Below are 13,983 nucleotides of genomic sequence, written 5' to 3'. Positions count from 1 at the left end.
CGTTTGGGTGTGTGGTAGCTGCAAATCCGCACGCGTGCACACACACTGCGCGCATATGACTGTAAGTTGTGCCTATTTCGCCAAACACCGCGATTGCGGATGGTAGAAACTGATGAGTGTATAATAGTTCGCCAAACACCGCATCGGTGATGGTACGAATATTTGTATGAGTGTATACATACATTATGCACACGCACACACACACACACACACACACACGCACACACACACAAAGACAAAGAGATAGGCAGAGAAAGGGAGTGACAGGTTTACTGACTACAGGCAATCTATCCATGATAGACAGACTAGCTGGTGTATAAGGAGAAACATTCCGTATACATTTTTTAATTGTACATGTGTCTGTCCTATTTCATTTTGTCAAGTAAACATAGAGATTGTGGGAGTAATGAACGAACTGCACGAGCGAAAAATTAAGAGTGCTTAGTGAATAGTGGAAGATAGCCGTTTCTAGCGTCTGGTATGAACAGAACATATCAGGCACAATAAGAAGTAACAATAATAATTAAAAAAAAAAAGATATAAGAAAGGACATATTTCGAATGAAATGGAAAGCAAGACCAGGAAAAGAACACCTTCTACACAGATGTCAGTATATCAAAAATAAAAGAAATAAATAAAGAAATCTGTTGAGCGTGTAAGGAAGAGAATTTTCAGAAAAAAATACAAAGATTAGTACTGGGCCGATTTTTACGTAACTTCATTTGTAGGCTTATCTTCAAGCGACCAGATTTAATGGTATTGATTTTTTTACTTTATTTTCCGATAATGAATTTAGAATCAATATTTTTTTTCACGAGTGTTCTCTTTGGAAATGATATCTCTCCATAGACAAAATTTCGACCTTTTTTTTTTCCTTCAGTCGGTTATGATTTATAATTTGATACAAGAAGACGCATGGAAAAAAAATCTAACATTTCTGCTGGACCTTGATATTGCCTAGTGTTGCTCCACACTGATATTAGCTAGTAGCTCTGTCCATTATCCAGTCCATACAGGTGTTGAAAAGCGTTGGTGCAAGGACACAGCCTTGCCTCACCCCTGGATTAACAGGGAAGAAGTTCGACAGACCCCCACCACACTTTCAGTACCAGTATAGAGGCTTGCTATTAGGCCAATAATCTGCATCGGAATTCCCCTGAGTCTCAGGATCTCCCATTAGCGATTCCCGATGCACCAAGTCAAACGCCTTCTTGAGGTCAATGTAGGTTGCAAGCAACCCACGACCAAACTCACGACGGCGTTCCACAATTACTCGAAGCGCTAGTATACGGTCTATTGTGGACTTGCTAGGAGTAAATCCAGACTGCTCCGGTCTCTGATGCCTCAGTAGGTGGTTGCGGATCCGTTTCAGAGAATGTGGACGAGAACCTTGTCTGGTATGCTGAGCAGTGTAATGCCACGGTAGTTGCTACAATCCCACCGATCCCCTTTCCCCTTCCAGAGAGGGATGACCACGCCCCTCAGCAGGTCAGGGGGAATGGTACCAGACTGCCAAATGGCAGTCAGGACTGTATGCAGGCCCCGAGCCATAGGTTCACCCCCAGCCTTTAGCAGTTCAGTAGGGATATCACATATGCCTGCAGCTTTCACACTCATCAGCTTGGAAATCGCCAGCCTAACCTCTGTTAGGGTAGGAGGTTCCTCGCTGATGGGTGGGTCCGGCACAGGCACTGAGACATCGCTTGCATCCAAGCTAACTGTTGGAGGGTCTACCTGGTACAACTGCTCAAAATACTCAGCCCAACGTTCACGAACCCCAACATGATCCAAGATGATCCGTCCATCCGCTGATTGGACTGCAGTCATCTGTGAGGAGGGCTTAGAGTTCAGAGCGAAGGTACATTTACCAAGAAATGGCCTTTAAACTCCTCAGCAAGATTCCTGATGAACTGTATATTCTACCGTAATCTAACTCAATCTTTACCTATCTTATCTATTACTCTATCTTATTTTGTCTATCTTTTACCTTATCATTTCTGCTCTATTTTATCATCTCTCTAATCTATATTTTATCTATACTCTGTCTCATTATTTCTACTCTATCTCTTATCTATATTATTATCATATCACTATCTTCACACAATATCCTATATGAAAGCTTATCAACACACCTGCGAAATACAGCTGTTTCTACATCATTTGAGAACAACTGCGAAATGCACTGCATGGGAGGGGGGGGGGGGCTCACTCGGAATCAGTTGCCAATACGGCCGAGGAATGCAAAGGGGCGGCAGAAAAGTTCTCTCGCGATTCCTCTTTTCTCTGTCGTGTTTAATTAAGTTGTTATGTGTGTGTGTGTGTGTGTGTGTTGTGTTTGTTTGTGTGTGTGTGTGTGTGTGTTTGTGTGTGTGTGTGTGTGTGTGTGTGTGTGTGTGTGTGTGTGTGTGTGTGTGTGTGTGTGTGTGTGTGTGTGTGTGTGTGTGTGTGTGAGAGAGAGAGAGAGAGAGAGAGAGAGAGAGAGAGAGAGAGAGAGAGAGTGTGAGTGTGTGTGTGTGTATGTGTGTATGTGTGTGTGTGTGTTTGGTCGGTACGGTTTCCTGGTTTATTCATGAAGGGTGTTCACTGCCTGCGTATTGATCTGGGTTATATTTGCCGCAAGTAGGGGAAAACGTGGTCGCATTTCAGGCCTGTTCAGTTTCAAGGTACACAAACACACACACACACACAGACCACACACAAACACACAACAAACACACACACACACACACACACACACACACACACACACACACACACACACTCACATGAAAGAAAGCATCCATAGAGGAACATTCTCCTCCCTAAGTCCTAATCCACTCCGAGTTGAGGCCGAATGCGCCGCTCCCTCTATTTCTGCGCGGCGGGTCGAGATTCACGTAACCTCCGACGCCCACTCGGGTCCTTGGAGGAGCAGTCTTACTCCAACATACACCTTAATAAAAGAATCAAATTACTTTAATACATATTACTTTGTTTTCTTGATTCTCTTGCCTGTTTTATTCTGGTCCACAAAATAAAGCTGAAGTACTTTATCAAGGAGAAAACAACACATTTGCTTTCACTCTTTATTTTTAAACATTACAAACAACGTTCATGTCACAAAGGAAATATCAGAAAATACCATCCAAATCGCCCCAGGAAATGCACTGCTTGGCAACCGTTGCTGAGCAAAATCTGCCAAAACAACTGGTCAGTAAAAATGAGAAAAAAGTCCATATCAAACGTTACATGGTAGAGGTTTAAGTCTTAGAAGACACGGTTCTAAGTCTAATTCAAAGACCCAGATTCCTCGTGCCTTTGACATTAGGAAATTCACCTTATGTCAGTCGGAATTTTCGATTTCGTCCCTGTGTGAGACAATTTTTTTTTTCGTCTTATATGATACGTACAAACTTTCACTTTTTTTCCCCGATCCTTTCAGTGGAATTCTAAATGCCACTGGTGTATCTTACATACGGTAAAACTAGGTATCCTTAGGTTATTTTGGCAATCGTATTGTTGATATTAAAAAGCTAAATCTAAGTAACAATAAAAAATATGCTCACCGCCTTAGCATACGTCGTCCGTCATTGTTGATGGTATGGAATCCGTGTTATCCCATCTTGCTTCTCCGTTTGTACTTACCTTCACTTATCTATCGGTTTATACACTGAAATCGACAGGTAAACGACCAAACTTCAGGCTTCAGGATGTCGGATCTTTTACAGTAATTTAAGAGTGCTTTTTATTAATCAGTTGGTTTCGGTTCATTAAGCTGTTATTGTTTCTATTATTGTTAATTATTGTCAGTTTTCAAGTGTGTTTGTCGGGGGGCACGAGGCATGTTCTCGTGAAAATGAGTTATTTTATTATTTACTATGCAAGAGATCCATAAATATATGAACATTAACGAATTGTATATGATAGATGTGATTTCAAGTTTATTCAGTGACCTATCTTTTAAAATTTATTTTTCTTAATTTAGCTTCGTTTTCCCGTATTACTAAACTACCGTCCTAATGTATCACATTATTATTTTTCGTCGTCGTTTTTTTACCATTTTTAACTCGAGGAAAGAAGGAAGAATTATGCAAGAGGACGAGAGACAAGTTATCACACCCAGTCATCACAAGGAGGACGAAGAAACGGCGGAGAAGCGACGGAGGGACGAGTTTAAGCCGCCGCCTCCGGTCTTCGTCTTGGCCAATCTCGGGAAAAGGAAAAACCGGCAACTCAACCCGGATTCTGCATTACTCCGATTCGCTAAGTTTCTTTTGAAGTAAAGAATAATAAAGTGTAAAGTAATTGAAATGTTGTATAATGATAGTGATGATAATGATGATGGCAACAATAATAATTATAATTTTCTATAAACAATTATTAACTGATTAGAATAAGAGAGATTTGGCGAATTGGAGTAACTCAGAGTTTAGGGTGAGTTGCCAGTTGTATTTTTTCTGAACCTGGACTCGATTTACATGCTCCTCTTAGGTCTTTTAGTATTTTTTCATGTTTTGTTTTAGTTTTGCTGCCGTTCTTGGTTTTCATAACGGAAGACATGAATCTAACGATTTGTTTAGTTACCTTGTAACTTGTAATATTCTTTATCATTGCTATTATCATCACTTTCATCGCCCAAGTGAGAAAAATGGCAGGTTTATGATGTCCATTTTCACGTCTCTTTTTTTTAAAGCATGTGTCACCGGATTCTTGCCTCGAAGAACAACTTGAAGGAGGGAGAACAGCTCTTCGGGATCTTCGAGGCGCATGAGCTTCTCCTTGAGGGAAACGGCTTCGAGAAGGAGCTCCTCAGTGAGCGTCGAGGCGCACGAGGTTCTCCGGTGGAGTGCCAACGTCGAGGAGGAGGTGCGTGAAGAGTGGATGGCGGTGGATGGCCAGGAGGCTGTACTTGAGGGTGTTGAGTCCGTCCAGTCTGTAGCGTCTTCCCGACGTCCTCACGAGCTTCCCGCGGACCTGAAGGCGACATGGAAGAAGCTTATGGCGGGGATGAAGAAAAGGGGAATTTGATTTTCATATAGAGAGGGTCGCATGAATATGTAAATGCCTCATTTCCTTGTTCTCTGAAGGGCGCCCGCAGACCCAGTTCACAGTCCCAGCTCAAGGAGAATCTAACTTCACTGCTCAAACACGGCGCTAAATTAATAGGGTCAAACGAAAATGGATATTTTAAAGCAAGCGAGAGTTTACAATGTAAACAGACAATATGTTTGATTAATATTTCATTAGTCGTCTATTCACCAAAATAACAATTTAAACATTCACATTTTCTTCGACATTTTCACCAACAAACTCAGCATCTCACGCACACCCTAAAATTCATTCATATTTTTCTCTGATCGCCCGAACCTCACCTTCCACGTGAGAGGCCGTCGTTTTAGGTGGCGGATCATTGTGTATCGAGCCAGCGTGGTGGGCGGCCGCGTGATGCTCAGGCCCGACTGTTTGATCCTGAAGAAAAGGGTTGGGTTACATGACTAATCAATCGTGATGATGAAAGTGTAAGATGATAATGATAATAGCTAGGATAACAATAATAATAATAGTTATGATAACAGTAATGATAATAATTATAACCATTATGGTAATGATAGTAATGATAATCATAAAATCATGACAATAGCGATAATGATATTAATAAAGACAGCAGCAACAGTAATAAGAGTAATAATGAGTTGAAGATAATACCGATAATGACAATTATATTTATGGCAACAATGATAATTACATTCAAAGAATGGTAATGAAATACAATAATGAAAAAAATATGACAACAATGACAACAGTAAGGAATTAAGGATAGCACAAGGAATAAGAAGCACATGCTTAGGGCGCCAATGGATGACCGGCGCCACGGGTGCCAACACACTTAACGTTTGTGTTTTCAGGAATTGCAGATTCACACAAAGGCCTGCGTGACCTCTCTCTCTCTCTCTCTCTCTCTCTCTCTCTCTCTCTCTCTCTCTCTCTCTCTCTCTCTCTCTCTCTCTCTCTCTCTCTCTCTCTCTCTCTCTCTCCTTTCTAACGAACGCGCATCTAGAAATGGACAAATAAAAAAAAAAAAACCCAGAAAAGTGTTACTCCTTAACGAACACGCACATGTAGACGATATAAAACAAAAGATAATCTAAACTTTCCATAATGTTACTCCCTAAAGGAACATTCACCTGTAGACGAATAAATTAGGCAAAAAAAAAAAAAAAAAAATAAACTAAAAAACACTTTTCAAAGTGATACTCCCTAAAGGAACGCGCACCAGTAGATAAAAAAAAACTTTCCAAACTGTTACCTCCTAAAGGAACACGCACCAGTAGATAAAAATAAATAAACAAATAAATAAATAGATAAAAAAAATAATAATAATAAATCAACAAATAAATAAATAAATAAAACAAGAAAAAACCTTTCCGAAGTGGTACCCCCTAAAGGAACACGCACCTGTACCCCATATCGTCATCCTCGCCACCCCAGCCCCAGTACATGTTGGAATAGCCGTTCAGTCGGAGGAAGTGGTCGCCTCGAACGCTGAGGACGCCGCCCACCAGCAGGAAATAAGGCAACCTGGAGGAGGGAAAGAGGGCGTTAGATCGGGAGGGAAAGAGGGCGTTAGATCGGGAGGGAAAGAGGGCGTTAGATCGGGAATTGGCTAATCGGTGGTTAGGGGTCGGAGTGAGCTGTGGAGGTTAGTGATAGGGATTTGGGAGTAGTAATATTCAAAAGAAGAAATTAGTTGTGGTAAGTGATAGTAATTTGTTATGGTAATATGTCATTATAATGGAATTTAGTCATTAGTTCTGATGATAGGTAATAGTAATATGATAAATCACCATAATCGTAATTATCAGTAAAGAATGATACGATAATGATAATTAAAAGTAACAGAAATTAAAAGGGACGGGTTAGTGTAGGATGTACAATGATGTAGAGAGAAGAGAGAGAGAGAGAGAGATAGAGAGAGAGAGAGAGAGAGAGAGGGAGGGAAAGAAAGAGAGAAAGAGATGGAGAAAGAAACAGAAAAGGAGAAAGACAGACAGAGAAAGAGATGGAGAAGGAAAAGAGAGAGACAAAGCGAGAAAGACAGAGAGCCAGACACAGAGACGGAGCCAGAGAGCGCCCCCCCCCGCGCCTCACTTGTATCCCAGGGTGTCGACGCCGACGGAGAGGTGCCGAGGCTGCGGCGGGCACGAGTACATGTTCCGGTCGTCCTCGGGCAGGAGGTCGACGTCGTGGAAGACGAAGCAGTTGGCGTCGCCGCGCTGCCACGCCTCCATGAAGCCGGCGTTCATGATGGCGCCCTTGTTGAAGGTCGCGTTGCCGGCCTGTGAGATGTGGCAACACTGTTAGTCGGAAGGATCGTTTGCTTAATCTGCATGGGAAGTGAAAAAAAAAAGAAAAAAAAATCGCATTCAATATTAGTAAAAAAAAAGAAAGAAAAAAAAAAAAAAAACTAATTTAAAACTGATCATCCATCATAACGTTGCCAAATTTGAATTCGAGGTTAACGCTCAATTTGCTTTTAAAAGAGGATGACTTAAAAATACGAATACATTTTAAGGTTGATTGATATCTGCAATAAATTGATATCTACAACATAAGTTTTTTTTTATCTATCCATCCAAAAATATATCTTAAACTCGTATATAAACGTTATTTTATATGTGATCAAGCATTCTTCAAATATATTTCTTCTGACAACCAAACGTAAAAGCAAAACAGAAAATGAATTATACGGATTAAAAATGGAAAAGCCACTTTCACTTACACTCTGCAATGGCCTCGATGCGCTTAGTTGCTTAAATGAATCCCAAATTGCAGGGAGAAGACTGTCCTTTGAACGCTGGTATTTTTCGGTCTCGTTTAAGAGCGTCTACTGCTCACACATAAACACGCTCGCGAGCACGCTTGCACGCACCCCCGAACACACTTGCTAGCACACACACATCCACGCACACACACACATATATGCACGCAAGCACGCACGTACACGCACACGCACGCACGCACGCACGCACAAACACACACTCTCTCTCACTCACGTATCTATCTACCTATCTATGTATACATCGATCTATATATCTATTCATCTATCACCTATGTATCTATTCCATTGTTTCATCTGATTTATATTCAGTGTGTAAAGGGAATGTTCCCGCTAACTTGCGTAATATATTTGCAGTCATCTCCATAGGCTTTAATCTGGACCTACTTTCTTAGAGAGAGAGAGAGAGAGAGAGAGAGAGAGAGACAGAGAGAGAGAGAGAGAGAGAGAGAGAGAGAAACAGAGAGAGAGAGACAGAGAGAGAGAGAGAGAGAGAGAGAGAGAGAGAGAGAGAGAGGCGGGGGAGGCTTAAAATGCTTCAGTTAAGTGGTTCAATTAAGTGCTTCAAAAAGTGCTTCGATGTCTAACTCACATAATGCTGTCGAGAGCGCCAGGTTGTATTTTACATCCAGCCCAAGTTTTGGGTTTCGAATTAAGTAAATTGAACTTAAATTGATGGTTTCTTTTTATTTCGTGAGTGCTTTGATTATATAAGTTTCGTCGTTAGTTATCCAATCGTCATTTATCAGGCCACTAATAATTTCCCAACTTCTATTTGGGACGTTATCGCTGCTATGAACAATCTCAGTTGAAGAGGAGAGCAAGGTTAGTAAATTATTCTTGAACATAAATTATTCTCGATGATTTCTTTAGCTAAAAAACGTAATGGTTAATGAAATAGCGAGCATAATGTTTGTTATAAATTATGCAAATTTCCACATTCATTTGCAGAGATTTATTTTATATCGGTGGTAAATTGATATCAGTTAATTAAAGGGATGGATGTATTCAAACGCTGAATATGCTGGTATTCATTTTTTAAAACTTCCATTATGATTAGTAGATGCTAATGAGCGTCAGTTGAGATGTTAGGAAGTTTACTCTCACCAAAACATCGGAAATTATGATTAGTGAATATTGTAATGAGGACTTAAATGTTTTTATTTGCCTTATTTGGTAGAGTATGTTCAAGTAATTGCATTGCAGGCTGACGATTGTAGCTTACACATTTGGCTTTCTAAACATCATGGGATCATCATATGCTGTACGTAGTTGCGTGTGCTAATAATGTAAAGTCAAATTGGGATTCTGTGTAGCCATTTCTGAAGGTGTTTCTGTGGTTTGTTGTCACTCAAAGTCTAACTAAATGGTGTTTGGATGATGAGCCGTGGCCGTGTTGCGAAAGTTGCAAAGTGAATGATTAGATTGCAACCTTCGGTACGTTGACACATGCTTGGGACGAACTATGATGAATTTGAACAGTTTAGGGGTTACTGATAATCCCTTTAATGTGGGAATCTTTTTAGTACTTATAATAGAAAACTAAAATATTATTTCAGTATGTGTGAACTGTAAAATCAATTGCTTTTAATGCAAGTAGTCATTATCATCGAAATTAAAGATATGTGGAATCTAATAAGAAATTCTAAGAAATTCATCGACGAGTAAATATTTCGCTTAAGTTACTGTAAGGATTTCCTTTATTGAATAAATAATATGAGAGTGAATGTTCTTTTTTCGATTGGCTGTAGCTGTGTAAATGACTGTTGATCATGTAACTGCTGAATAAGGAGAATGAGGGGTCTAACACTTACTCTTGGGCTTTTCAGGCACAGTGCCGCAGTAGGCCATTTGGTAAATTGGTGTGTAATGTGATAGTGCCACTTTTGTGTCCCCCGGATGTGTCTGTTTGGCTAAGTTTATTTTACAGGGCTTGGCACCTATGGAAGGACTTACGTGTAACCCAATAGTGGCACTCCGTTTTCCATAATCATCTCCACAAAGTTACGTCTCTTTCAGCACGCCTCAGCACCCGTGGAAGATCTATTTCTGGACCTAAAGATTGCAGTGAGGACGTTTGCCTCGTGTGGCAAGGTGATTTAGGACTATTCATGAAATTTTCTCTAACCTGGCATAGATGTACCTTGTAATTAATGAATTCAGCGCATTGATTAAAATTCGAGTTGCACTTTGTACTTGATGGCATGTAGGCTACTGCTTTTATTATGATGCGCTATATCAAGCTATTTATCATCATATTACATATCTCGTTATTAAATTTTTGCTTTCAGACCAGAGCACTTGTTTTAGTCTTGTCTGGACCTGAGCTCTATACTGTTTTTTTTTTGTTTGTTTTTCATGGTGCGCAAACTGTTTTGTAATTCTGTAGTTGATTACTGTGAGTTTTTAGTAATGGTCTTTTTATACTCGACTAAGCAACCACCAAGCTGAGTTAGAAGAGGATATTTTTAGCCCTAAGATTAAGTGCATTTTATATATATATATATTTATCAGTTTCTACTTAACATAACCCATTTTGTACATCTATTTATCGGTCTATCTATCTATCCATCGACCTTTACACACACACACACACACACACACACACACACACACACACACACACACACACACACACACCCGCGCGCGCGCGCGCACGCACGCACACACATCTCCTGCATTCAAAAATATACAAAGAGCAGAATCCCCAAACGGGCCAAGGGCTCCCATTCCCACCGTCGGAAATCTGAGGTTCCTCTTCTTACACGTAAAGGGATTCTACGACAAGGTACATTTTCTCGAATCCTTTTAAGGAAACTCAGCAAGTTCCTTTTTTTTCTCGTAAAGGAACATTGTTTCTCGGCCCTTTTAACGTCCCGTCGCGAGGGTCTCGAAAAAGCATGTGTTTGGATTTTTTTTTTTTTTTTTTTTTTTTGGGGGGGGGGAGTCGCGTTCCAACGAAATCTGGCGTGTTCACCCGCAGACTTTGTAAAGTGTGTGGGGGTAAAGTGTGTGTGTCTCTTCGTTGTAAGGAACTGAATTGAAGGTAGACCGAGATAAAATGATAGAGAGGCAAAGAGAGAGAGAGAGAGAAGAGTAATGAAATGGGAGAAGTAAGAAGAAAGAGAAGACATAGAAAAAGGAGAAACATAAGGATAAGATGAAGAGAAGAAGAAAGAGAAACAGAAAAGCACACACACACGCAGAACGAAAGAACAAAAACCAAGACAAAAAAAAACAACACAAAAACAGAAAAACAAAGACAATAAACAATCAATCAATCTAACCAACTAATTCAAAATCCCCCCCCCCAAAAAAAAAAAAGACAGAAACACACATAGAACAGAAACACCAACTCTAACAAACCGAGGAAAACCCAAATGTTCCAATTTCGAGCCAAAAAACAAAGAACACCCATTTCCCCCACAGCTAATAAGGGGGAAAGTTTTACGGTCGTGTTATTGACGTCAAAGTGGATTAATTCCGCTCCTTTCATGGCACATACACGGGCGTACTATGGGAGGCCTTACACACGATATAGGGGGGAGGAACATGCAAGGTAAAACTACAATTTATTACGTTTTGTCTTTCCGAGATCGAGTGCTGTGTGTTGGTTATGATATTTTGGTGTTAAATGGATATTGTTAGTTTTGTTTTATATGTTTTTGATGGTTAGTGCAAGGTGTGTGGTATAGCTTGTGAAGTATAGTCTAGTTGATAAAGTATATCGTCGGCAGCTAGAAGATTCATGCTCCCATAGGGTGCCATTGTTAGAAGTAGGTTGTAACAGAGCAGTTGTTGTAAGCACTACAAAATCAGACACAAATATATACCTACATCTGTTCAGAATATATCTAAAAACCTCTTTTGAGAGACTCAAACGGGTCTTTATTGCACACACACACACATACACACACACACACACACACACACACACACACACACACACACACACACACACACACACACACACACACACACACACACACACACACACACACACACACACGCGCGCACACATACTCCCTCACTCACTCACGCACCTGCTCAGCCACGTAGATGGTGTACTCCAGCTGCTGACGACGCAGGATCGGGTGAAGCCAGCTGAGCAGAATAACCAGATGGTGCAGGCGATCGCGGTAGGGCAGAACCACCACCACCTTGTGGCGCGGAAGACAAGGGTTCTTGGCCTCGTGAACCGGACTCCAGCGGCCTCCCGGTAGAACCCAGTCCAGCTTCGACAGAACCTCTTCGAGACCTAGCTGCTCCATCTCCTCCAGGTCGATGCTGAGGTGACCTTCTGTTGAGAGGAGACGAGGGGGGAGTGAGGGAAGGGGGCGCGTGGGGGTGACATGTAGATATGAAGGGACAGATACCAATGCAAGGAATAATAGTGACAATAATGATCATGTCAGTGGCAAACAAAGATAATAACACTGATACTAGTTATGATAATACATGAATTTAGGCATTAAAAGAAAAACAAAAATAAAAAAACAAAGAAGGACGAGGTACAGAAGCAAATATGTTAAGAAGCAAAAAATGGAGATCAAATGGAACATGAAATGAAAACAGTAAATAAATAACATATCGGAGAACAGAATAGTTCATTCTTCAAATGTCCAAATAGAGAACAAAGACAAAACTACAAAAACAACAACATATCGAAATAACAAATCCCTGTTCACCAACTGATACGTTTGTTCACTGGGTGTCAATTTTGATATCAAACCTCAAATTCGAGTAACTTGCACCGAGATCAAGACTTTATAATTCGCCGTTTAGGTGTTTTGAGTTTAACAATCACTAATAGAGCTCCATAAGAGTTTTGTTTCGTGTTTCGTTGTAAGTTCCATTTTCTGGTTGAGTGATAGATTATATAGAGGTTACTATATAGAGGGGATTATTTACAGGGGATCTACAAAGAGATTAGAGATTATAAAGATTATATAGAGGGGATTATATAGAATGGATCTATAAAGGTGATTTAGAGGAGATTATAAAGATTATGTGATCTATAAAGGTGATTTAGAGGAGATTATAAAGATTATGTAGTGGGGATCTACAAAGGTGATGTAGAGAGAATTATAAAGATTATATAAAGGGGATCTATAAATGTGATTCAGGGGGGATTATAAAGATTACTTGGGATTATATAGAGAGGATCTATAAAACTGATTTAGAGGGATTATAAAGGCTACATAGAGGGCCTAATATAGAAGGGATTTATAAAGGGGATTTAGAGGGGATTATCAGGGCCTGTATCCGTCTACATTTATTTGGTTAGCGAGGTTTACTGGTCAACCGGTTAACTGAAAAGTTTATTGGTTTATTTGTCATTTGGTTCACTGGTTGGTGCCTTAGTTAATCTGTTGTTTGATGAATTCGTATTTTCATTCACTCTTTATTGGACAGAGAGGAAAAGTTAGAAACTCGTTGTTATTACAATTATGGGTGGATTGTCCATAGGCTAGGGACCAGTAGATTAGGTTTCAGAGGTGACCTACATCTGCAGACAGACAGACGATCCGATAAAAGAATTTAACGCTTTTGCAATCTCTTGTGAAAAAGTAGATCGGGTATTTGTGTACTAATGTGCTTTGAAGCTGGAATTTTGGTGTTTGCTCACTCATCGCTTAAAAATTAGCGTTTTTATAACCATTTTTACATAGCATATCTCGAAATGAAATAAAACGTGACAAACGAGCGCACATTTACATGGCGTTTAATAAGCAACAAAAGTGCAGATGATATGGAACATGAAACAAAAAAAATAGAAAAGAGAAGAGAAGCAATAAAAACAAAAGGGCACATAAAGTGGAATATGAAAGTCCAGAAAAAAAAAAAAAAAAAAAAAAAAAAAAAAAAAAAAAATATATATATATATATATATATATATATATATATATATATATATATATATATATATATATATATTGTAAGCAAGGCAAAATAAAATGTTGGTTTTGAACGATATCAGGAAAGCAGGCTTTGGCTTTCACAAATAATATCGGTGAAAATCTAGGTACGATGTATCGAAACAAAAAAAAATGTATTTCCGAGAATCACTAAATTAATAAAGTTTACATAAAAGTGTAATATCGACTCTGCCACGTTTGCTCTGACGAAGAGTTTCGTTAGAAAAGGGAAATCAGAAGAATTTTTCT

At 39.7% G+C, this 13,983-nt stretch overlaps 1 protein-coding gene across 1 annotated transcript in view; it reads right to left on the bottom strand.

Moving 5' to 3' along the window:
- Positions 1 to 3,051: 3,051 nt before the first annotated feature.
- The window catches only part of LOC119598910, a 38,843-nt gene continuing 27,911 nt past the window's right edge, over positions 3,052 to 13,983 (bottom strand). Inside the window, exons 5-9 of the mRNA XM_037948623.1 lie at positions 11,860 to 12,116; positions 7,129 to 7,316; positions 6,436 to 6,558; positions 5,352 to 5,448; positions 3,052 to 4,953 (exon numbers count right to left, since the gene is read on the bottom strand). Coding sequence (XP_037804551.1) covers positions 4,789 to 4,953; positions 5,352 to 5,448; positions 6,436 to 6,558; positions 7,129 to 7,316; positions 11,860 to 12,116 — 830 coding nt within the window. The 3' untranslated portion in view covers positions 3,052 to 4,788. The remainder of the gene's footprint in view (positions 4,954 to 5,351; positions 5,449 to 6,435; positions 6,559 to 7,128; positions 7,317 to 11,859; positions 12,117 to 13,983) is intronic.

Source organism: Penaeus monodon, chromosome 42 (genome assembly GCF_015228065.2).
Source record: "Penaeus monodon isolate SGIC_2016 chromosome 42, NSTDA_Pmon_1, whole genome shotgun sequence".
Taxonomy (NCBI): Eukaryota; Metazoa; Arthropoda; class Malacostraca; order Decapoda; family Penaeidae; genus Penaeus; species Penaeus monodon.
Note: the sequence above shows the minus strand (reverse complement) of the source record. Positions and strands in the feature narration are given on the sequence as shown.